Genomic DNA, 26,421 nt, shown 5'->3' with positions numbered 1-26,421 from the left:
TTGGGTAAATTTCAGTTTTCAACAACACCAACTGAGGTTTATTTTTCTTGCACAATTTTCAATATTTCGTTGTATTCACATAGTTGATTTCTTTTTCAATTTGATGTCTCAATTTTATATGAATATTTGCGTGAGTCATTTTTCTGCGAAGGCCAAAGTCAATTAAAGAAATAATCCTCAAGCTACACATCCCACAAACGTTGAAAAAAATAGCTAAACGTACCTAAACAAGACGTTCCTTTTGGTCCTGGAATCAACCCTGTTGTGCAATGACAAATGTAACTTCCTGGAATATCCTCACATCTTCCTCCATTACATATTCTAGGATTCTCTTTACATTCGTCAATATTCATACATCCTCTTCCATTCAGCATCAAAGCATATCCAGACCTGTGAAAAACCATTGTTTTTAACTCAAGAACAGCAACATTTCCAAGGCTAGAAGAGAAATAAAAAAAATATAGTGCCTTACCCACAAGTGCACTCAAAACTGCCTGGAGTATTAACGCAAATATCTTCACATGGCTCTTCCTCACATTCATCGATATCTGAAAGAAGTTATGAATTATAATTTTCAAATATAGTAGGATGGACAAGAAAATATATTCACCACTTAAAACTATGTAAAAAGCGAAGACAACTAAACCAATACAAGCTGTTATCTGTACTGCTAACATCCCCTCTGGGTTAAATATCGTGAAAACATATCTTAGTGTTCAATTTTTTATACGGTCATCGGTAAGTTACATGCTCCACTGATTTTTATTCACGACGATCAAAAACGAGAAAAATTGTAGCTGAAATTCGCTTTTCACTAGTGTTTAGTAACCACGACCAAATCTTAAGGTTGACTGAACTCGACCTGTTAACAGAGGCCTCACAATCATTGGCCATATTATTTCTATTTTCTGTTAACAGCGTTTCCACAGTGATTCCATTCAGTGATAAATTCAAGTTCCAGCTGTAAAATTCAGTGGAAACCATGTTAAATAGGGTACTTGATGCAGTGTTTATCCACGAAATTTATAGAGTAGTAACAATAACGGTTTTCTAATTATAATTCTAATTCTTCGGGTATTATTAGAACCAGGGTTCTACAGGTGACGGTTTTACAAGAGAATGTTGCATTTATAACAGATCAAGTGTATGCTTCCGTCAGTCTGGGACCTGGGTCCCACAAGAAAACGATACTTTTAAATATGCACCGAGCTAGACCTCTGAAATCAAGCCAACAGAATTATCAACATTAGCTTGAGAAAATTTGGAGAGAGGCCTGTTAAATAATAGTAGTAGAATGAATTACTGGAGATTTTTCATTTACGAGGGTTACTATCTATGTAGTGAGATAAGGCAACACAAATATTGGCAGTGGCATCTTAATATTTGAGAATTTTTTTGTCGGGTTTACAGAATGATGAAAATTTCATCGTAGCCAAAAAAAGAATCAAATTACAGATAATTTAATGCTATGATTCATCATAACTTTTGATGTGAATTAACTCCAGAAAAGTGCATCGATTTACTACAACTTTAGGTAATAAAGCACCATTGACGTAGCCAGACGCGGGGCTGGAAAGCTCAATGTAGTTCAATGCGTGCTTGCTTGAAAATTTAGTCGATTTTAGTAAGTGGGCTGGGGGGCACCGAAAATTCTGGTCAACTAACCTTCACAATGTGATTTGACTCCTGTTTGTTCATAACCCTCATTACATACACACTGATAAGTTCCCATCATGTTCTCGCAAACTCCGTTGGAGCATATTCCACTTGTAATAGAGCACTCGTCGATGTCTTTGCAAGTCTGCTTATCTGGTGCCAACTCGTGACCAGGAGGACACTCGCATCTGTAAGATCCTTCCGTGTTTATGCATCTTCCTCCTCTGCACAACCCAGGAATTTCTTCGCACTCGTTTATATCTGAAAACCGAGAAATTTTACTAGGGAAGAATTCCTTGATAGTAGATAATACTCACCCATGCAAACTTGCATAGGTGCCAAGGCTCTGAAGCCTTCGTTACACTCGCAAACGAAGTCACCAGGTATATTTTTACAAACGCCATTACCGCATACGTTACTCGTTGTAAGACTGCACTCATCAATATCTGCAACCATGAGAATCAATATTACCAAAAGGGAAAGATATTTACACAAAAAATCATCTGTTTATTGAGATTCCCTGTTTAATTGCCAATCTTATGTCCTCTTCAGCAAGCTGTAGCACTATCAGATTTTTAAACATAAGCTGCCAAACTCACGCGGGTTTCTCGTAGCAAATGAGAAACCAAGCCACTGAATACAGGCAACTATTTTGTCGTTTTTTTGAGAATTATACTCACCAACACATTTAACCTTACTGTCATCGTAATCGTATCCCTTATTACATCTACAGCTGTATCCACCAACGGTGTTCTTACATCTACCATTCTGGCACATCCCTGGAAATTCAGTGCATTCGTTGATATCCCTGTGGTCGACGAAACCAAGACCCTTGGGACAGAGCTCCGCGAAAGCAGCAGTTCCAGGTCTCGGACAAGCCTCACATTTATCACCCCAGCCTCTTCCTATTGAAGTGCAACAACATAGATGTTTGTAAAATATGCCCTCGATAGGATTCACGCATTTCCCATGTTTGTATCTCGTGTAACACAGCTCTTCTCTCACGTCCAAACATTGAGTTCCTGCAAAAGTTTGGTAGTCGTCAAATCTAGGAGATCTTTTGTAAATTAATCTAGTTACTTGTTGTGTCCAAGGTAAGACCTGGAGGACAGCTACAGGTGAAACTTCCATCTGTGTTGACGCACGTGCCACCACCTCTACAGATATCAGGGTTCAGATCGCATTCGTTTATATCAGCGCAAGCTTTTCCATCAACCTTTGCATAACCTGGAGGGCAGTCACATTCGTTTCTGTTGCATCTCTCGCAAGGGGAACCCCAAGCAACTCCAATGGAGCAGCAGCATTCTGTCTTGCGACTCAGTTGAGGTAGATTATTTTCGCATCTACCATGATTCAGCTTTGTCCAACATGACCCTTTCCTGTTATCTGAAACGATCGGTTTGAAACATCGATTCATATAGAATTGGAACAAAACTTACCGATACATATTCTCCCAGTGTTGTCCAATATTGATCCAGGATCACATTCGCATTTGTAAGACCCAAAAGTGTTTACACATTCTCCATTGAAGCATGCTGCTTCTGGACCAAGCTCTTTGCACTCGTCAATATCCTCGCAAACCGAAGTTATAGGATTTAACTGGGTTCCAGATGGACATATGCATTGATAACTGCCTGGGGTATTTCGACATTGTCCTCCGCTACACACCTGCATAAGTGATCTAACAATTCATAATCAAAATTCTTAGGAGGGAAATTGGAAGGCTTTCAATGACTTCTAACAGGTTGAAAGAGATTTTGATGGAACAGCTGAAGTATAATGAGTTAGCTCAACTCGTTTCAAAACAGTTAACAACTCAAGAAGTTGCAGGAGTATCAATATTTGGTAAATATGTATATATCTTTTCTGAGTCAACAAACCTTATCGTGAATACTACTCACCAATTCCTCTATCTCGCACTCATTTATATCCGTACAAACTTTCCCTGTATCGTCAACTTCGAAGCCAGTGTTGCAGATGCAACGATATGTTCCAATCATGTTCTCGCAAGCTCCATTTTGGCAAATATTAGGATTCTGGGCGCATTCGTTTATGTCGTTTCCGTCAAACGTGGAACCTGGCCCATGGGGACAAAGAACGTCATAATCGCTGGTGCCAGGCATGGGACATGGTTGACAGTTCGTGCCCCAACCCATTGGTTTACCGGTGAAGAGGGCGCAACAGCAGCAACTGGACCTTGTGACCGCAAGGGTGGACGGGTTGAAGCAGAGACCGTCCCTGTATTCTTGGTAACAAAGATCCCTTCTGGTATCGAGGCAGGAGCGGCCATCTGGTCCTAGGCTGAAGCCGGATTGGCATTCGCATCTGAAGCTTCCAGGAGTGTTGAAACATTTACCGGATTGGCAAGGTCTCGATAGGCATTCGTCGATGTCTACGCAATGTCTACCGTCTGGACCGAGGCGGTAGCCAGAGTCGCAAATGCAGCGGAAAGAGCCCTCCATATTGATGCACTTGCCGTGGTCACACATCCCTGAAAGGAAGAAATTTCGTGAGGATGCAGAAGTTTTGAAAAAAGCAATTGAGATTTTCAATAATCTGGATAATTCAAGTAAAACTGCCGTTTCAAACAGTACATGATGAAATGGCCTTCGGAAACACCACTAAAACTGCAGATTCAGTTCAGATGAGAGGCCTAGGTGGGAGCCTTGGGGTACACCAAGTTCCATCGCTTTACTCACCAGTACTAGCACATTCGTCCATATCACTACAGAATGTTTTATCGCTCGATTCTACGAATCCAGGTAGACAATGGCACATGTAAGATCCAGGAATGTTCATGCATCGTCCGTTCAGACATATCCTCGGATTCTCACTGCACTCGTCGATGTCTAGAAAGGAAAAATGGACTTGAATTTTCCATCGAATATATCAGGAATCGACTGGAGTTACCTATGCAGGCGAACATCGAAGGCGACAGCTTGAATCCAGGATTGCAAAGACACTTGAAGCTGCCATCCATGTTGACGCATCTGCCGTTGCTGCACATTCCTATCTCTGCGCATTCATCATGATCCGTGCACATGGTGCCATCTGGCGATACGTCAAAACCTGGGGGACACATGCATTCAAAACTCCCGATGGTGTTTCGACAAACCCCGTTCTGGCATTTTCCTTCTCTGCACTCGTCGATATCTGTGGGGGAAAGGTAAAAGAAAGTGATACGAGATCCTTCAAATTTTGCTGAAAGAAAGTCGAGTAGTCAAGTAAAAGTTTAATTCGATAAGGAAAAGAAGTCAAAATACTCGAATCAAATGATTATCACTGGCCTTCACACACATGTGATTTTCCAAGACGATATCCAGAGTTGCAGATGCATTTGTATCCGGATACTGTGTCCACACACTGGCCTGGTCCACAAATGTTGGGACGGAGGATGCATTCGTTGACGGCTATTATGGAACTGCCTCCTGGTATCATCCCATGGCCTATACCACCTTCACCACCATCTCCACCAGAACCTTCTTCCTCCCCTATCATGGCTCCTGGTTGAGTTGTAGCGCAGAGTAAACGGTGTTCGTCTGGAAGAAGATAACTTAAGTTTAAAAATACCCATTGAACATGAACCGGAGCGTTGTACCTTCGCCAAAAACTGGACATCTGGAACATTCATCTCCCCAACCTTGTCCCATGTTCACTCCACAACAGCAGTCCTTCTTAGATAGTCTCATGGGTAAACTTGCTCTACAGTAACCTTGCTCAGATCTTTCTGTATAGCACAACCCTTGTCGTCCGTCTGAATATTGCATAAAAATATTCTTTAGTATATCATTGAAGAGGCTTCCATAAAGAGTAAAGTCGAACATACAAACCTATACAATATTTCTGGTTCTGGCTTTGGATAAATCCTGGATTACACAGACAGAAGTAAGATCCATCGGTATTGACGCATCTGCCATTCTCACAGACACCCTCATCCTCGCACTCATTCTTGTCGTCACACTGATTGGTCTCTAAATTTCTTGTTTGACCCTCTGGGCATTCGCAATTGAAAGATCCTATCGAGTTTACACATTGTCCACCCTCGCAAAGATGGGGTATCGCTTCACATTCATTTATATCTGAAAGAAATTTGGTTTTTGTGAATATCCTCCACGTTTTCCACTTTCGGGTTTTATTTCCTCACCTATACATTCGGCAGTCTTTTGGTTTCTAATGAATCCTATATCACAGTCAAGTCTAGAAGGGCAGTGTTCGCAGGGATGTCCCCAAGCTTTTCCAACTGTCGCACAACACAGCGTTTTCGTGCACACAACCCCCTGTAACTGATTTACGCAGAGCGAGCCTCTTGCTCCAGTGTAGCAAGGTCCAGTTCTGAAATCTGATTTTGAAAATGGCCTGTTAAAACCGGTTTTAGTGTTGCGAATGAATTTTCTTACCAATCTCGCAATGTTTGCCAGCGAATCCATAGATGCAAGCACACCTATCTGGTCCAATGCATCTACCGCCGTTCTTGCAATGCTCTAGGCAAATCGCTGCAAGAAAAATTGATATTTTGTTATCAATTCAACTAGAATTTGGAATACTCACGTTCTGTACAAAATTCCCCAGTAAAACCTGGTCCGCAGTTACATCTTCCATCCACGCATGTACCGCCATTCATGCACATTGCCCTGCAGGGCCTACCTTGATGTTCTGCAACATAAATAGTTTCGCTTAACCTCAGGTAGTTGATAATTGTATCTATCGGATGACTGGGTTACAAGCTATGGAAATTTAAGAGCTTGTATCTGACTGTATGTGTGCTGTTGTTAAAACGTTGATCTCGAGGATTCACACTGAAGTACTTACTTACCTTCATCTGTTCGTCCATCTCGATAGCATGGTGCTTTAGATTCTTGTCCAGCTTCACACCTGCAAACATTGGGTCTGACGCACTGGCCTCTGCCACAGGGCCTCGTACAAATTGCTGGAAAAATGATGATATAAAGAACCAAGATGGGAAAAAGTGTGTTTTTCCAATTGAGAGTCAGTTTTTGGATGTTCGTTGTGAGGAAATAATAAGAGAAACACTTACGAATGATACATAGTCCTAAAATATTATGCCTCGTCCAACCAGGACAGCAAAAACTGGCATAGTTCGAACGGCAAACGTTTGGTCTGAAAAAAATATTGTTCAGTTCCAATTTAACAGAATATCCTCTAGAACGAATTTTTATAACTTCCTATTGACAAAGTTACAGAGTTGAAAACTGTAATATCCTCAGATAGTACTCTCTAGGTTCTACTTTTTGTCAAAATTGATCATTATGCTTCTTGGAGAAGTGAAAATGACTGTTAATAACGAAAAAGTTCACTGTTTTCAGAAACAACATTCTGCATATTAATAGACCATTATAGATGGGACTATCTAAAGACGTTCCACACCCTAAACCTAAATCTAAGGATCATCTAGATGGGATCATTCATTCTGTATTTTGGATTATATTTTCCTCGACTTTAGTACCTTTCATAGTAGTAGTAATTGACGAAAATTTTCTCATTTCACATTTATTGAGGTGCACAAGTTATAATATTGAATTTCATTGTTCGAATCTGGGTTTTTATCATGTTTTAATTCTTCAGTTCTACAAGTTGCCGATTAAAAATTTCTTGATGCCTTCAACCGTTCTGTTCCCTTCAAAATCCCTGACGAATTTTCCGTCTTTGAAGAACTTAACAGCCGGAAAATACCGAACATCGTATTCCCTCATAGCCCATCTTTCACCTTCCGTACAATTGTAGGCTGCAAAGCGTGCTGAAGTATCGTTTGCCAAACAGGCCTCTTTGAATATGGGCTTGAAAATACGGCAATATTTGCACCAGTCCGAATAGAAGAATATCAGGGCCGGATCGCCAGTTCCGATGAATTTTTTTATGTTGGAGTCGTCCAGTTCTTCAATCATTTCGGGGGATTTGAAATTTTGACCGAGATTTCACAGGTTCATTCCCGAAGTTTAAATGATTGACGTAATGTCATGGAATAAGAATAGGTTTTCACTTGAAACAAAACCTCTTTTTATATCCCATCATCATTTGGAAGAAGGTATCATAAGATTCTTCTTTCGAAAATTAAAAAAAAAATAATGATACGGATAGATCCAAAGAAATCAATTTGAAATGGTCCATTCCATGTCATATGCCAAGTGGCACTATTATTTTACATAACCAATTCAATTCAGAGAGTTCAATAACAATATTTCTGTGTATGCATCTTAGAACATAGATCAATGTTCTAAAGCCATATTTTCGCGATTAAGACGCGTGAAGCGTCTTTAAGCGCTGCTATTCGAGCGAATAAGTCATGACGTCAGTCTTTAAGACGCTTTAAGCGGAACCTGGCGGTCTGTGGAGAGCGCCTGTGTCATAGAGTCATCTTGTCTCTGGCCTGTGCCGTCTTAGGGACATCGGCCACCGAATGCGAAGTTGAGCGAAGCTGTGCTTTTTCAATGCTAAATGACGAGCTGCGTCACTCGATTCGTAGCTTGTCGATTATATTAGTACTGAAAATGCTCAACTTCGTGCAACTTCGCATTCGGTGGCCGATCTCCCTTAAGCGGAAAGAGGTAATATAAAGAAGAAGGGAGAATATGTTGTTTATATCGAATTTCATTTGAATTCCTACTAGGGAAGAGTGCTTTTATTGCCAATAATGCAGTTTCTGCATTATCATTTAGAATAAATAAATATTTTTCAAATAATAGCCAAAGAACAAAAATTGAAAAATTCACAATTCGATTCGCTGTCTAATGACAACGACAGATGACTCAACCATCAGCGATATTCTATTTTTGCGACAACAAAATTAATGACGTCACGCTTAAAGACGCTTTAAGACATCGATTAAGACGCTTAATCGCCAAAATATGGCTTAAGGTATGCATAAAGCGCTACATTTCAAGACATGATTTTGTTTCATCCATAAAGATCCATAGACATAGAGACATGGACTGAGCAATGCCAACATGAAATTGGCTATTTATTAGAAAGAGAGAAAAGCTCGTCGGGACATTACCTTTCTCTTTTTTGTTCACATAGAGGTGAGTGTAGACCAATCAAAATTCTAGAAAAAGACAACTGCATTCCCGACGTGTTTTTCTCTCTGTCACTTTTTTTGACCGTATTTCATGCATAGATATAAAGGGAAGGCACAGTCCATGTCTCTATGTCTATGTAAAGATCCCATTAATTAACATATAATAAATTCGACAATATCGCAAGATGCTTTCATCTGCGAATTCAAGGCATCTGAATTGATATGTCGGTGTGATTTTCTCTTCGTGTTAACACACCATGGACAATTCGAGTCGCACCGCAGGAATCTAATGAGACTATTAATCAATGCACTCATGAAACGTGTTTCGAATATGTTTTAATGATCGGAGGACTTTATTTCACAGTGTGCAACATGATACAATTCCGAACTGCCTCTTGGTCTTTTATTTTTGGTTTGCACGGTGCGCATATGTGGGTGCATGAGCATAAATGATTCAGAACAGTGACTTATTGGCTGATTCTGAGGAAACAGCTATCACTTCAACGAGAAATCTCTTCGAAAGTTGTTTTCCTCTTTTCTAGATGTACCATATTGTATTGAACCATTATTTCAACATGATGAACACAAAATTTTCAAGGGACATGTTACTTCCTGAATTTTGTTCTCAAGCAGTCTTGTACACATGAAATGGGCATTTGAGACTGTTCCAAAATTTAGTTCTGTGGAAGTTTTTCCTTCTTTCAGTGTTAAAAGTATATCTATACCTGTTGGAATTCCCTACTAGTAAAAACCATGAGAAAATTCCTCAACAATTGATAATCGAAGAATTATAATTCTTTCTAAATCATTTTCTGTGCTAATTCCGAGGTGCAACAATTCTGACAACCATTTCAGTCGGACTGATGTCAGTATTGTCAGTCGGTATAAATTTCAAGGAAGCAATGCAAAAACGTAATTACACGTCAAAGGTGACAGTAGCATAAAGAACTCGAAGAATATGAAACGAAATGGGGACGGTTATTCTCAAAGATGCAAGAGTAGGAAAACCACAAGAACCAGTATTGACATGTCTACGCAAACAGAGAACTTCTTAATAGAGGAAGACATAACCCAACTTCCCGTGGTCCTTTTGGACAAGAGCACCATTACGAAATATATGCAACAAAGGAGAAACCAAGAAGTGAAAGAAACAAGCGAAAACGACGAAAACAGCTCTAGAAACATCGGAAAAGCAATCACGACAACAAACTACAGCACTTTCTTGAAACCAATAACGAACAACCAGTACGCAAACTCCACTTTCGAAAGCAACAGGACTTCGACAGCTGCTCCAGTCATCAAAAGAAAATACAAAAGGAAGGTTAAATTCTTCAGGCCAAACTCCGCCAGACCGAGGAGGGAATCAACAGCGGACAAAGAGGAAGATCTTAGGATATCTCCCATCCGAGATGCTTCTTGCAATTCTGATTTGTTAGAGCCGATTCCAGAACGTACAGAAATAGACCATTTGAACGAAACCCCTCGGGAAATTGAGGAAGATGATTTGAACGATAATCAGGAGGTCCAATGCATCGAGCTTGGTTCTCTGAACGTTTGTGAGATGTCGCTCAATGGAGAAATCCAAGATTTGATTCCAGAAATTGGGCATTGTCGAGAAAATGAAGATGTGAGGAAGTGCTCGACCAAAGGAACCAGTACTGAGACTTACGAATCAACTGAATCTGAGATCAAGTTCGATTCTATCAGAATTAATGCAAATACTGTGAATATTCACAATCATTTTTATGGAAGGAGGAATGATATAAGCTAGGGCCAAATTGATTTAACCCCTTTTAGGTTATGTTGCAATTATGCACAATTATTCTGTTAGATTTTCAATAACTTAATGCACAAAACCAGAAATGTAGATGGAAATAGAACCAGTGGACGGCAAGTTTGTTACGGTGGTGGTAGGGTTCATTAATATTGAGTTGGGAGTTTGATTCTGTACAATAAAATGAGCATTTATATCTGTGGTGAGTTTTTTTTATGAATTCATTAATGCATGGCTAGTTTTGGAAATGATGCATCTATTGGTCTACACCAATAAGTGTTTTGTGGTTTTGTGGAAAAACAAGATGATAATAAGACAAGTTTATGATTGAATTTTCCAAATATCGCTTGGCAGCATTCAGGCAATAAAATGGTAAGTAGGTACTAACACGTTGAAGTACCTGGGTACTCTGTTTACTACCGGAAGCATTATTTGTCCCGAGCAAACACAGATTTTGGTAAATCATCCAGATATCATCGAGTGGCACGTGGTTATGTTTACTACTCATCCACCTAAACTTCCAAAAGCGCTTCTAGGTCAGATACACCTACACAGAGTTGCACTTCCTCCGAAGTATGAATCAAATTGTATATTCGCCTAGGCGACTCTTTTAGCTAATAGAGCAATCAAACATGATATAATCTTCGAGTTATTCTGTATGTAATTCAAGGCTCATTTCATATCCTCGTGGAATATACTGACGGACCAAAAGGATCATGATCTAATGGTCTATTATAGATTCAACTCCGTGCAAAAGTGTATAATTTGGCATTAGGGGAATAATGATTTTGTGGGAGTTCTTGGGTAATCCTGATAATGCATGTGTATAGGAAGAATTGGGTCAACTCTGTTCAGCGAAGGTTCTTTTAGGTCTGACCTTCCCAATTTAGATTTCGCTAGAAAGGAGAACAGAATCGAAGAAAAATTGAGAGAGTACTGACATGAAGCAGTCAGGAGTTCATAGGGTGTTCCCCCATCTAGGATTTAACCTCTGCTTGGCTCACAGAAAATAAGAAAAATGTTCTGAAGGTTCTTCCATAACAGCTCCTTATTTTCTAATTGGATTTCTGTGGTAGAAATAGCTCATTTAATCATTGCTTCTAATGATTCAATGAAAAATTAAATTGCAAAATGCTAGAGAAGGAATTTCTAGATCCAAAAAGCTCACACTCCATGTGAAAATTTGTGGAAGTCTTGTGAAAAATCACAAAAATGACTGAAAGTACCGGAATCTTAGAGAAATATTGACAGCGTAGTGTAGTGTTCAAATCAGGAGCTATACTTGTGGCGAAAATACAACAGATGTGAAAAAATTCCACGATCAAAAAGTGCTTGCTTGTATTCTGAGCACGTTTCTATTAGAAGATTGTTTCCTGTATTTATATTCAAAATGAGATTGCATCTTTCGTACAAGATCATTCGAACAAATGCTCAAATTGAAATGTATGACATCATAAGCTAAAATAGTCCTCATCAACACAGTAGAGATGACACCTGATGTTCTAAGGTTGGAAATCTGAAAATACTACAATCTATATCGTTATGAATTTATTTCCTTCAGTGTTTGCAATTCATATTCATATGGAGGTTAAAGTATATTAGATTTTCCTTCCTGAGTAGCTAATTCGAGTCTTATTTTCATTTTTATTTCAGCAAAGCTCTCAGTCACATCACACTCTGCATAATCTTATATTTGCATATCAAAAAGTTTAAATTATTCATCCTCATTTCCAGTGACGAGTATGTACTAGTAATTGATTCCAAAGGCATTATAAGACCGGTAATTTTAATCCATGAAACTCAAAGTTTTTCCTCCAATAGGGAGATTACTGGGATTCTAGAAGCAGAAATTGTGAAAGGTTATCATGCCAGTTTCCTATCAAAGGATAAACCATTATTTACCACTCGATTTTTAAGCGTTATTCTCTTAGAAAATATTGGTTATGTATAAATTGAGAATTCTATCAAACAAAGTGAAATTAAAGATACTCAAATATATAGAAGATGAATGAGAAAAATGTTTCATGTTATTTTATCAAACTTTTTTTACGTATTGGTTTTTAATTCAAAGTGGCATATGAGTATATTGCTTTTCAATTCATCATTTTAACAATCAGCCATCTTCTGATTCAGCAGGATACAGTAATGTATTCAATTCCAAAAATTCGAAATTATCTGCCATAGGTATCTAAATTCCTGTGCGTAGAATTGGTGCCTTCCTACATATAGATGGGGAAATCTAGATCCTTCTAAAGATTCCCCCAATCAGAAGTGTGAGAAAACTAGGCCCGATAAGCTAAAAGGGCATAAATCTAAATTCGATAATGATCATTTATTCCTATCATAAATCATGATCGAACTGACCCCTAGCACATGATCAATGGATCCGAGATGAACCCATAAATCATATAAATTTTAGGCTCACCTCCGCCAAGGATGAATACCCACCATCGCAGAGGTCAAGTAGAGATGTCCCACAATTGAAATGCGGAGTACTTTTATATCATGACATGTATATTACAATGGCACTCACACATGGGGCCTTGTCGATTTTATTGGATTGTATGACGCTTAACGATGTGCTTAAGTGACTGGGAAATATTTTTTTATTGTTGAACTGCGTTGCAGGGTTGTTTGAGGTGGGAATATACGTTCACGATCACTTTGATTCGATTTTTTGGGCAATAATCATCCGATGTTACTCTTCTGATTTATGGAAGTCTATTGAAAACAATACAGCGTCTCTGTAGGTCACGTCAATGTTTGATTCCAGGAGGACAACTTTTAAGATCAATTTCAAAACCCTATCACTTCGTTACAACCCCTATATAGGGTGAGTCTTTGACTCGTGCAAATATTTCAACAGTAGATTCTTGGGATCGAAAGAAACACTTTTTTCTTTACTATTCTTTCTGAATCAGCTCGGTTTAAAAGATACAGGCTGAAAAGCTGTTGAAAAACCATAGAAAAAATGTTTTATCTTCTTCTGGCTTCTGGAAATATTTCAGTTATTGCGTAGCCAATTATTATTTTCTATGTTTTCACTCCAGATTAATTTTCCAATAATTTTTGCAGCCTCTGTATATGAAATAGACTTTTTAAACTGAGTTAGGTCGTTATTCCTTATCGCGAAATATTTTCTATAACATCTTGCGGGCGGTTACATTAAGAGCAACTTTGAATTTCTTTATTAAATTATGATGCATCACGCTTGGATGACATTCGTGATCAGATGACAGGGCAACTTTTCTGTGAGACGTCCGCATCGATCAGATAATCTCCAACCAGGTCTGCAAAATACGCTCATTAAAATTGCATTTCGTCGAGAATGTAAAAATGGGCAGGATACTGCATACAATTTTTCATACTTTTTTTTCTCGTAGAAGCTAACGGTGGAGGGATTATTGGTAGTACCTACTAGTGGATAGTTTTGAAGTTATACCTAGAAAGCAGTTTGATTTAGCATTCCTTGACTAGGAATAGGGATAAGCAATTGGTCAAGAAAGAGACAATATTTCAATGTCATTTAAAAGCCTTCTTTTGAACCTACAACATGATACCCATTCTGAATTTGAAATAACCCACACTCTAGCTAACTTTGTTGTCAAAAACACATGATTAGATTCAAGATATATAAGATCTGTGCTTCAAATTCAATTTTCAATAGAAGATCCTTTTGATTTTGGATGTTATGTGGAATTTGAAAGGTTGCTCATCAGTTTTAACCGGGATTTATTTCAGGGCATGTTCGGATACCTAAATCACATATCATCCTGTCAATCCTCATTTCTCAAGACGTCATCAAGCTCTCATACCAAGCGTACTTCATTTGGAAGTGAAAATAAACATCGTTGAGATATGTTCAGTAATAGATGAATAGATTTATACATTCAGTTTCATTTGTAACAGCCGCAATTACTGTTCATGATAATAATTATATACCATTCCTTAATATGCAGCTTTGAATAGAGTCCATATATTGTTTATAGAGTCACGAGCGTGTACATAGCAGAAGACCCCCCGGAAAATAGGTTTCATCATTCAAATGTTCTTATACGTAGATATCTTCGATGTGAGCCATTATTTATGCTCGAATACATTAAATTATATCAATTAAAATCAACTGATATAACATTGAAACGATACATCTCATCATAGGTTCCTACATTGTTGTTTTTTCTAAGAAAAACGTTGCTGAAAGTGCCACCTTCAAGAAGGTGAATATATTAAAGACCAATCATATTGTTGACAGGGAAACTTTTTCGCAAGTCTTCAACCACGCCCTGTACAGCCAAAGCTAGCTCATTTTTGAGAACTAGATACAAGTCTTGAATATAAAAATACACAAAATAACCTTCGGATCAAAATTTGGATTGGAATTTGATGTTTCACAGATATAAGGTATTATCCTTCAATAAACAAAATATTATACAGGATCAAATGGTCTATAAAGAATAATTTCGAGCATACAAGCATTAATTATCGGCCAGTTAATATTTCAAACAGAATTATTATTTATAACACTCCATATCTGTATCGTGTTAAATTTATTCAGGTATTTAAAAAGACCTGCATTTCATTATTACAGAGCCGTTGGCTATATTCGAGATCCACATAATGTAGAGGTAATTAGCATATTAAATACATCTCAACGAAACGAGTGTTTGCTTAAGATAGAAATAATGATTATTGTATTCAAGGCACAGAAAAAGTAGATGTTAACACGAAAATGTTTGCATAAATGATCAGATATAATCATGGTGAAAATTTATTCCTTTCGGCACGGCTTTCCTATTGACTAGAATGTGTAATTCGGTAGTTGATGATTTACATTGGAATGTTTTCTGTTTCTGTTCATTCCCTGCCACTTGTAAACTACAATTCATCGCTCACCGAAAAATTGTAAACAACGTTCTGTGCTAGTGGCGTAGATAATAGTTTTTTTCCAATCCCTCGTAGATTTTTCTCATTTCCCACTCATTTCAGTTTGGAAGGTGTTAAATATAAATTTTTTTTATGATTCGAAACTTAAAACAAATAAGTCTCGTCTCGTAGGCTCTATAGTCTCGTTCAGTCTCGTCTCAACTCTCGTGCCAGAGTCTCTTAAAGTCTCGTAGTCTCGTGGTTCATAAAAGTTTTGTGAAAACGGAATATTCAAATCTAATTATAACGCATAACTCTAGTTAATCTACCGGTTAATTTATTTCCAGTTATTTGCGTTTGCAGCTATTATTATAACAGTAACAAATGTTTTACATTTGTTAAATTAATAGAGTGCTCACCGACCAAGATTTCGAAATTTTCGGTTTCAATAAGTCTTGGTATGTTTATTGCAATAGAATGAAGAATAATTCTCAAGTTTTTGTAACTAGAACGGTGTAAGGTTGGCACTCATGAAATGTCGTTAATGTCATAACGCCGTTGCCACAACTTATATCAATTAATATTACGAAAATGCCAAAGCCAAAAGTGATTGAAAAAAGAGACAGGGTTTCAGGAAGTGCTCTTTAGATATATTTCAGCTGAATATTTCCACAATCAGAAAGATTGTGAATGAAGAGGATGACAAAGAATTACCTTCTATTGGGAGACCCAAAAAGGTGGTGGCATTTGAGACTTTTATGTTTGGGTGAATTACTGCGAAAAGTTTACTACAGGATTTTCAATTAATGTAATCGAAGAATAAGTTCCCGAAAATTGATTTTTCTATTTTCCATTTGACTTGTCCTATATATTGTAAATGTCTCAAGGTACCGATAAATACCTAATTATTATTATTATATCAATGCATCAAGATGAACACCCACAAATACGCGCCAGTTGTCCTGCTAATTGTTTATTCATGTGAAATTTTCGTTCAAAGGTGAAGTTCATCTTGATTGAAACTTCCTTTAATTCCTTTTACTTATATTGATGAAAGATGGTTTTTGTTGAAGAATTTAACATTCTTGTAATTATCTGTTAATTCCTTCGGGAGATACCCATTCCCAACCACTGCAACATATGCATTGCATCTTCTATTCGGGTTAATATTTGTGATATCTGCAAATAACTGGATTTGGTTTGCCTTCAATCAGTTTGTATAAACTTCAATTATGTTCGTCACATATTTTCCGAAGAGATTCGACATTGTGATAAAAGACGTAATAACAGAAACTTTTACGTAGAACGGGCAACATAGCGTTGATTAAAAACCCAAAAATGTTTCGACAAGCGTCATAACCCCACATTTTCGTACTATACAGAGTGATATGTGTCAAATTTCCATGGCCAACCTACTGCTAAAATGAAAGTGAATGGAGTATAATATCCCTATTTCAAGCCTTCATTCGTAGTTCTGCCTCCAAGTATCTGGCACATAAAAAGCTTGAAGCCAGCACAAGAATTCGGTCCATGTCAACTACAGCATGAACACTTCCTGGAGCACCCAAGGGTATAATTAAAATATCAACGATAGTATAGTAGTATCAAGTAAATTCGAAATTAAGTACGACTAATGTGGCCAGCCAAACTATCCTTAATAATTCTAACGTCAGTTATCTATCTAATAAATCTCCATCGTTGTACTTCGGGTGTTATAAAGACCATGTACTTTACAGAAGTGCATTTAATTATTCAACCAGCAATGCGGTGGGTCATTTATTACAGAAACAACGTTTATCTTGTACCACACAAATTGCTTCTTAGATGACAAATGGATGGTCTCACCATGTAGGCATTCAGAAAATGGTTGTTGTCTTCAGTTTGTCGATAGGTGTTCAAGAACCATTCGGACATTACTGCAGTAATGTTTTGTTTCGAGATAATTGAATCTGAATTTGTGGTACGAAACGAAACTAACAAAAAGTAGTCACTGCAACTCGAGTTCAGTATAGTTCCTCTAGTAGAAGACTGTTTCTCTATTTGCCCCTTTATAATGACAACAAAAACATCATTCTCAGTATTTTTCGTCGCTTAGCAGGCTCTGAAATCCTTAAAATTGACTCGTTTTACTCAACAGCGGTTCAGCTGATAATATAATCTTCGGAGATTGTTCCAAACAACTTCCTTTTAATTTATTGTAACATTATTTGTATGCTTACCCCCCAGGTGTTAGACGTGTAGATTCATTACGATGATCTCTGTATCGGGAATTTGGTTCTTCTTCCTCTTCTGTCCTAGCCACAGAGTATATTGTGCACAGAATGATTAATAGTCCTAAAGTCCATTTGGGCGGACCTATAATAGTACGCCTCAGGTACATCGTGCCAATTCACACCTATAAAAAATTATAGTGAAAATCGAAATTTTCGAATTGAACAACGTTCAATATGGATTGTGGGAAAGTTTTATTGGAGATTTCAACTACTGAAAACTTGGGACAGTGGAATTTTTCCTTCTTTGATATTTGATGACAATTTTAATTTGTTTTAACTCCAGGTAGGTATTCATCCTGATGTGAGTCATGTATATTTATTTTATTTTCATTTCTTAAACTAAAACAAGACTAATGCATCATCGATAGCGCATATATGTGCAAAGTGTTACTTTCATTAGCGCCTAAATTAAGCCGGCAAACAATAAGGTTAATGTGCAATACAATTGTCAAAGGCTCGGGTCATTCATCTCTTAAGTGATCCGCTCCTATTCGATTAATTGAAGCTGAAATGTTTCAGTATTTCTTCACTTATCCATTTCACCGGGCAATAATCTGATAAAGCATATTTGGGCAAATCGATTATGTTTAATTGCACTGAAAAAACTTTATATATACCTACATACTTATGCAAGTGTATGATGCTCTAGTTTCTATCATATCTGGCATCATAACTTGAAGGGCAATGCTCGAAGATGATTTTGAGATCAGGACAATGTTCTTTATCTTCAAATACAGCTAATCAAGTATGTAATAGACATCTGATGTAACGTCTTGTTGACATGGATGTCACATTTGTCATTCACAAGCATATCTGACAGTTCATATGAATGAGAATTTCAAAATGGTCTTTCATCAAGATCTTTTATCTGAAACCCGAAAGTAAGCAGAGGATGCTGCATCAACACTGATGCCATTCTTGATTGCAAGACTTTCAACGCAAAATTGAATAAATCGATTCTGAGTAAAATTGATCGAATTTCATTTTTAATGATAATATACAAGGTGCGTCTTTGATTCGTATAAAAATTCTAACAGTGTATTCTTGGAGTCAAAAGAAACACTTGTTTCCTGTAGCATTTTTTTCGCTTTGGCCCTGATGAAAAATTACAGCTATTTTGAATTTTCATAATGGGCTGTGCAACCCTTGGAAAAACAAAATTACCTTCAGAATAACTAGCTGAATCTGTTACACATGACAGAGTTTAATTCAGCCAAAGTACCGAATTCTTTAAATTTCACAGATTCTTTTTAATTTTTCAACATGACATTACTTGCAAACGACGCATTATACGAGAAAATATGAAGAATACTTTTATTTTACAAATCGTTCAAATATTCATCAGATAGCGTTCAACTTAGTTTCAAGAGTTCAGTTCTTTGAATTTTCGGTATTTTTATGGTACGTAAAGGTTATAATGACAAAACTAGAAGATGTAGATGATATCTTGTGTTCGAAAAGATTTATTTATCGAGAATTGACTTATAAAAAACGACTTATTTTGCGATTAATCGAAAATGACGAAACTTTTCGTTGAATTTCATCACTAATCCCATTCAACGATTTCTTATTCAACATATGATGAAATGTAAAAATTGCTCGCTTGATTCAGAAGATCCTCTGGTGAATTCGATGTTGATTGCATATCTTTTGAATCGCAGTTCAGGAAACGGAATGACCACCAACATATAATGTTAATCGAAAAGAAATCCTCCGTGGAATTGACGCATTGAGTAATACTGGTGAACCAAGGCAATCATCAGAGGTGATTCTTTTCCAATCGCCACCAAATTACAGTGGTTGTGCGTGGCGATGAAAACACGTACTTGATGAATTAATTCCGAGTCATTTACGGCAGCGGTCCATGTCCTGTAACCACCAATAAACATACTACATACACCTACCTACATTAATCACCTCAAATCTTTATTATAAGACCGCGGAGCTTAGTAGTGTAATTACGTCAAAACTAATTTCGGAATCTCCCAATCCAGCACGGAGGAAATTCAAGCAACAGTTTGTTGCCCACACCATTCATAAACTAGGAGGAACTGGAGGAATATTGCAACATTTCGTGTTATCTTAGACAATCTGATCGGCCTTCTCTTGATATCTCGAAAATCTGAAATTTGATGCCAGTCTCAATCTGGTCCATCTCTACCACCCTGTGATTAAAGCACACAAGAAAGCCAAGCCCACACTAGGTTCATTCATGGGAATGAGAGGGACCCTTTGAAAATAACGATTATTGAATATAGAGCACGTTCAGTTATGGTGGCCACTGTTCTAATGATATGATAGTATTAATTGTGTTTTTTCTTCGAATTTTTTCATTTATTGAATTTTGATTCTGTTGAAAACGTTCAGGTTATTGGTATAGCGATATTTTCCTCGTTCCTCAACCAATAAAAAATTGCTGAAATGCAGTCCAATAGTTTCAGCCCCCAAAACATTGTGGATGTTCAATTTTACGTATGTGAAGTTGGCGAGCACTTTTCGATTTTCGAAAAAAAAATTTTGTGCTGAATTGTGATAGGTTTGTGCTGAATTGTGCTAGGTTTGTGCTGAATTGTGCTAGGTTTGTGCTGAATTTTGCTAGGTTCGTACTCAATTGTGCTAGGTTTGTGCTGAATTGTACTAGGTTTGTGCTGCTTTGTGCCCTGGACATTTTTCTAAATTCTAGACGGTTCTCAAGATATCCCACAAAATGTATGGGATGGGCCAGCCCAACACTCTAAGAAAAATAGAGTTTTATGGCTGAAATACATTTTGCTATGCTTGTACTGATTGTAGTACTGAAAAAATTTAGTCCAGTATTTTTTGTTCCTTAAAATGAGTGGAATAATTTGTGCTGACTTGTGCCGTTGTAATTTCCAGAAAAAGCTCCCAAGATCGTTTGAAAATCAGTACATGGCACAACTTACTACTCGTGAAGTTTTGCATGGCGTTTTGCAAGCTTTTTCTTGAAATCTCAACGTCATAAGTCAGCACAAATGTAGCACAAAGTATTCCACTCCTTTTTAGGAACAAAAACAGAAGTGCTTGGCTAACTTTTTCCTATACATATTTTCGATTTACCGGGAAAAAAAAGGAAATTTCGCAAAAATTCGAACGACACAACTCAGTACATGTATAGCACAATTTATTTCATCCATAAAACCCATTATTTCTAAGAGTGCTGGGTTGGCCCATTCCCTATATCCTGTTGAATATATTGGGGACCGCACGGAATCGAAAACAATTCTAACTGCACAAAGTAGCACTAAATTAGCACAATTCAGCACAAACATTTTTCCAAAAATCGAAAAGTGCTGGGCCTACTTAACATCTATTTCATCCATAATTTCCATTATTTCTAAGAGTGCTGGGCTGGCCCATTCCATACATTTTTGGTATATCTTGAAAACCACATGGAATTGGAAAAAAATTCCAACGGCACAAAGTAGCAAGTAGCACAAACCTAGCAAAATTCAGCACAAAATTGGGCCAACTTAAGACCCCTCATAATAGTGACATAATCGATTCTCATTCTCAAGTGTTAGGTATAATATGATCTAATTTATCTTCTCTTCCGGAAATATTTCGCATTTTAACTATTATCGTACAGTTTCCTATCGAGATACCAACAATGAACGATGAACAAATGATCAGCATACGCATACGTCCATATCAATTCCATAAGAAATAGAGGTCAATGTTACAAAATCACAATTCAGTTTGTGAGATCCTTCTACACATTTTTATTGTTATAATCGTAATGTTGAATTGGCCAATGATTCAAGAATCATGGATCGGTATGAATTTATGATACTGCAGCTGTTGATTTGAACCACTGTTTTCACCACAATTTTTCTTGTATCAGAGATAACTGATGAAGTTTATCTATGAACGTGAGATTTTACATAACGCAGAATTGAAGACGCATTATCGCATCCGTAAAGTTAATGCTAAAATATTTTTATGGATACATCTTTTTTGAATATGTACCTAGTCGGAGATCCCAAAAATTCTTGATTTGAGGTGAGTGTGGAGGTGTTTTGTAGCAACAAAGGGTAAAATATTTCTTTCTATTTTTCGTCTGAACAGTTATTTTCAATAAAATAAGCGTTTATGAGGTAATGTGTATATTTATGAGACGTTTTTGGGGAATGACAATAGTGACATTCGGATGTTTCTGAAAGAGCTTACACAAAGAAGCCCTTCTTATCTACCTGCACCATTTCAGGAAGAGGTGATATCTGAAACTTTGCACGTTTCACTCTGTTAATCCTGGATATCGGATAAACGATAAACAGCTTCAGATCGACCATTATACTGAATTATGGACAGGATGAACTAATTCGCGAGAAATCCTACACAATTGATTAAATTATTTTCGTTGTATTGTTTGGATTCACCGAAATAAGGTCAGGGTAAGAAAATAATCAGATATCTTGTGCTGGTGGAATTGCTGTTGGAGAACTATTCTTGGCTGTTCAAATTAGGTTGTTTGGGTAATTAATTTTCGAGTTCCTCAAAGGAGTCTCTTCAAGAATCAAATTGCCAATTTTAATGTTTCAGCAGTCTATTTATTGACATAGATTTTCTTAGATATTCTATCAAATATTACAGTTGCTCTATATTTAATTCCGAGAATTTCACTCTTGTCAAGGTGAATTATATCGGGACATTTTCATGCAGTAAACTAGGGAGAGTTTCTATCAAAAAATATGGCATCCTTAAATTTACACCTGTAAATATCAACAAAACATATTTTCTATAGAGAGTTGTGCCTTCTTTTCAGGAAACAATAGGCATAGACCAATGAGATTTGATATTTAAGTACATTTTTAACTAAATTCGACCTGATCGATTTTAAAGCCCTCAATTTTAAAAAAAAAACTTAAGTTTGAGAATGTTTCAAGTCCTAAATCCTAAATGTCCTAAAATGCTAAAATCTAGTGTTTGTAAATCAGTTTGTTTTATCAAAAAAACAGCATATCCTATACTGTATTTTTGCAAAGAATGGATAATATTCTGGTTAGAATAGAGCAGTGTTTAAAGGAAATGAAATGCTTCAGTAGGGCTGAAGGAAAAATATTTCCTCATAGTTCCTTATAAAAAAAGTAGAGTGAATTCGATACATATTTCTTCGATATTCTGAATGAATATTAGAAACTTGAAGGTCATTTTGTAAGGTTGATAATCAAAGGAAATGATTATTTTTTTAAAATCTCAATAAACTCGTTCTTATCATTGGAAAAGAAGATTTCCTTTAAAAAAAAGGAGTCGAATTGAATGAGGGTGAAGACAACTACTCACTTTTCCGAATGTTCGACGAAATCGCGAAAAATCACCACTTTTCACACTCCTCTCCCATTTCCCGGTCGCTGGTACGTATGTTGGGGAAACGCGCTGAAGACAGGACTTTTTGATGCCGCGCAAAGTCAACCAAACCGCCACAAAGTCAAGATAAGACTGTTGGGTCGACGAGGCTCTCAGTGATCCCTTATTACCAACCGCGGCCTTCTTGATACTAAGTAGTTAACATCTAGCTAATCTTCACAATTAATCTACATGCGCAGTCGAAGAGATCCTAGTGAAAAATGGAAATTGAAAAACCCAAATGAGGCTGCGGAATGATGACAATCAACTTTGCCCTCTATTCCTCATTACATAATTATTTGTTGTGGGTAATTGTTGAGGAATGAAAATTCTAACTTGTAATTCAACATCAGTCTTTGCTTCTTCCCTATAGACAATCAACAAAGTCTTTTACTGATCCTACCCCAGCTTCGTGGAGTCCGGTTGAGATGTTTGTTATTGCTTTCAATTTCGAGTATCTATGTGGTGTGGTCAAAGTCACCCTTGAATTGTTAGAGGAGTGAAATGTGAAATTATTTTGAAGTATTGATCAGGAGAATGGTTACAGCCAAAATCGCATAAAATTTCGACCTGTGAACAAGTTGAGAGCTCATATCATGAAGATACTTTAATTTTTATTTTGTTGTTATCATTTTTTTCCTGAGAATCGCTTCATTCTATTCATTCATTGGGTGAAATCAAAAAGTAAACTATCTACATGATATTTTACGGCCAAATCAAATTGCTATTGGAAAAACTATCGGACAGGGGCAAGAAAAATTATCAAATTAGTTTTTTCATTGCGGAAATATTTTGAATTATTTATTTATTTTTCAAAAATAACCAGTGCAAGAACCGAACATCAGATTCATCATCGAAATTGCTGAATAAATGGTTGTTTAAAATTCAAAGTGAGTATTCCGAAAACGAATGGATTAAATGAAAAAAAATTAAAATGCTGGACTCAGAATTGAAAGGCCTTTCAAATGAGGTATATATCACTTACCCCATCTTCCCTATTCAGGCTAGTACAGGCTGGGCAAAATTCGTTGTCTACTGAAGGGATCTAGAGAACTATGTCAGCTAGAAGAAAACGGACGACACATTCTTTTTTCTTGACTAATCCAAAACTGAAAACAGATCCAGCCTAACGTTAATAGATTTTGAGTTATGAACGAAAATTGAGATATTGTCATTTTCAATGAAGCTGAATAACTCGCTTATTTGAACTCGAATTCGAAATCCGTTGTTACATTCTACGGGCACTTTTTTATGAGGAATTCGAATATGATATTAGTAAATTTTTTGATCCAGTCATTTTCGAGATACGGCAGGAATATCTGGTTTTTCAAATGTAAACTATAGTTGAAAGTTCTTTCATTCTGTTGCAATTTTTTTGCTGATTTCAAAAATGTATCATATGTCGCTATTCACGTGAATATAACATAAGAAAAAAAATTCAATACTTTTTCCTGCTTTTCGATTCACTGTTGAATTTTCAGTAGGCTGGCGTAACCATAGCGACCGTTGAAAACGCATTATGGTTCGTGAACTCCACATAATCCTATGTGAACTCAACCTTCTGTGATAGGAATCACCGACTGTCGAATAATTATTTCTTTAGTATATCGATATCGAGATCGATATCCTTTAAAAGGGAGTAAAAGACTTTCGTCTGATTATCAAAAAAGAAAATGTATTCAATTATCGTTTTCCTATTCATGAAATAAACTTAAAGAGTCAGTAATATAAATAAAATACGACAGCTATCTATAATAATAATTTTTACAAAAGTAAGATGATGAAAAATAGGTACTTCTGTCAACGGTAGTATTCGAATTGTGAACCATCGTAAGATAAGCATGCCAAAGATCCAGAGAACAAACAATGGCAAATTAATCATCGAAATATTATTCAGCAATCCGTGATTTCAATCATAGAGGCTCAGGTTCACAAAATATAATGCATATTCAACGGTTACTATGGTAAGCCAGCCTACTTATAATTCAACAGAGAATCGAAAAGTAGGAAAAACTATTAAATTTTTTTCTTATGTTATATTCATGTGAATAGCGACATATGATACATTTTTGAGATCAGCAAAAAAATGAAAGAATTTTCAACTATAGTTTACATTTGAAAAATCAGAAATTCCTGTCGTATCTCGAAAATGGCTGTATCAAAAAATTTAATAATATCATATTCGAATTCCTCATAAAAAAGTGCCTGTAGAACGTAACAACGGATTTCGAGTACGAGTTCAAATAAGCGCGTTATTGAGCTTCATTGAAAATAACAATTTCTCAATTTTCGTTCATAACTCAAAATCTATGACCGTTAGGCTGGATCTGCTTTCAGATTTGAAATAGTCAGGAAAAAAGAGCTCGAGAATGTGTCATCCGTTTTCTTCTAGCTGCTATAGTTCTCGAGATCCCTTCAGTAGACAACGAATTTTGCCCACCCTGTATATAGGGGTTGGGGTTGTTACACTTAGGGTTGAAGTGATACGGTTTTGAATTTGATCTTAGATGTTCTCCCCTTGTAATAAAAAATCGACGTGTTTTTATACAATTCGGTCCTTAGGACCTACAGAGACGCGGCTTCTTTTTCATGCAATCTTTTTCAATGATCAAAATGTTCAGGATAAATTTACGACACAGTATGAGGTTAGTCGTAAATTTAATGTCTATATCATTATTTCGTTTATTCTTCATCCAACCTACGAAAAAAGTGATACCTAGATAAGAAGCTCGAAAAATTCCGTTCAATTTCATGGCACTAATTTTTTCATTATGTTCACATTAAACGCTTATGTCAGGAAACTAATGCAGTAGTGACCTTCTAGCCTGAATTCTCCAAAACTGGGGTATTTCATAGATAAAAATACTTGGGCCGAAGTATCTTTGAGAAAGGACAAGTAGGATTGTTACTATCAATTTTATAATTGAAAGATTGGAGGCCTTCATTTGCGTCGTTTAACAATTTGAATTTTAGATGTGGGATTTGCAAGGAAGATAGTTAATATTGAAAGAATGTTAAATGTTTTGACTGCAACGTTTCTATTCTGGGCAGACGTTTGATGGCTCAGGAAGATGTTTGGTTATTTCAATTAAAGTGAATTGAATTCTACCTCGTGTTGAATGAAGAACCTAATGAATGAACATTTTGAGGTCATGAAGTTTTGGAAGCCCTTACAATAACCACATCATGATATTTCCATTGAAAAACTTCTGTCGTTACTGTGAAATGAATATAATATACCTCTAAGAATACTGTTTGTAAATAGAGGGCTGATCAGATTCTACCCTGCATCCACACCACATATAGGTAAATAAGAAATTATGAGAAACAACAACATGAAAATGGGCTTAATTACTTCAAATTGATGATTTGTATCAATTGTTCTTGTTCATGATAAAGGCAGAATAGTTTCAAAGCTTCAAATAATAGACTTCCACAAGGATTAGTATTATCTCCCT

At 36.7% G+C, this 26,421-nt stretch overlaps 1 protein-coding gene across 2 annotated transcripts in view; it reads right to left on the bottom strand.

Annotated features, from left to right (window-relative positions):
- LOC123314759 (fibrillin-2-like) overlaps window positions 1-23,112 on the bottom strand; it is a 34,194-nt gene extending 11,082 nt beyond the window's left edge. The window contains exons 1-20 of one of the 2 annotated variants that reach the window (XM_044900092.1): window positions 22,901-23,112; window positions 17,546-17,721; window positions 6,692-6,774; window positions 6,470-6,583; window positions 6,205-6,309; window positions 6,054-6,149; window positions 5,801-5,995; window positions 5,487-5,735; window positions 5,255-5,410; window positions 4,944-5,195; window positions 4,567-4,809; window positions 4,356-4,505; window positions 3,558-4,147; window positions 3,096-3,324; window positions 2,737-3,042; window positions 2,337-2,678; window positions 1,974-2,102; window positions 1,666-1,917; window positions 473-548; window positions 224-390 (exon numbers count right to left, since the gene is read on the bottom strand). In XM_044900092.1, coding sequence (XP_044756027.1) covers window positions 224-390; window positions 473-548; window positions 1,666-1,917; window positions 1,974-2,102; window positions 2,337-2,678; window positions 2,737-3,042; window positions 3,096-3,324; window positions 3,558-4,147; window positions 4,356-4,505; window positions 4,567-4,809; window positions 4,944-5,195; window positions 5,255-5,410; window positions 5,487-5,735; window positions 5,801-5,995; window positions 6,054-6,149; window positions 6,205-6,309; window positions 6,470-6,583; window positions 6,692-6,774; window positions 17,546-17,706 — 3,895 coding nt within the window. In that variant the 5' untranslated portion in view covers window positions 17,707-17,721; window positions 22,901-23,112. Of the gene's footprint in view, window positions 1-223; window positions 391-472; window positions 549-1,665; window positions 1,918-1,973; window positions 2,103-2,336; window positions 2,679-2,736; window positions 3,043-3,095; window positions 3,325-3,557; window positions 4,148-4,355; window positions 4,506-4,566; window positions 4,810-4,943; window positions 5,196-5,254; window positions 5,411-5,486; window positions 5,736-5,800; window positions 5,996-6,053; window positions 6,150-6,204; window positions 6,310-6,469; window positions 6,584-6,691; window positions 6,775-17,545; window positions 17,722-22,900 lie in introns of those variants that run through there. The other variant, XM_044900093.1, reaches the window with a different exon arrangement.
- Between the last annotated feature and the right edge of the window lie 3,309 nt (window positions 23,113-26,421).

The sequence above is a fragment of the Coccinella septempunctata genome, chromosome 6 (genome assembly GCF_907165205.1).
Source record: "Coccinella septempunctata chromosome 6, icCocSept1.1, whole genome shotgun sequence".
Lineage (NCBI taxonomy): Eukaryota > Metazoa > Arthropoda > Insecta > Coleoptera > Coccinellidae > Coccinella > Coccinella septempunctata.
The sequence above is the reverse complement of the archived record's forward strand: the minus strand, read 5'-3'. Positions and strand labels throughout refer to the sequence as shown.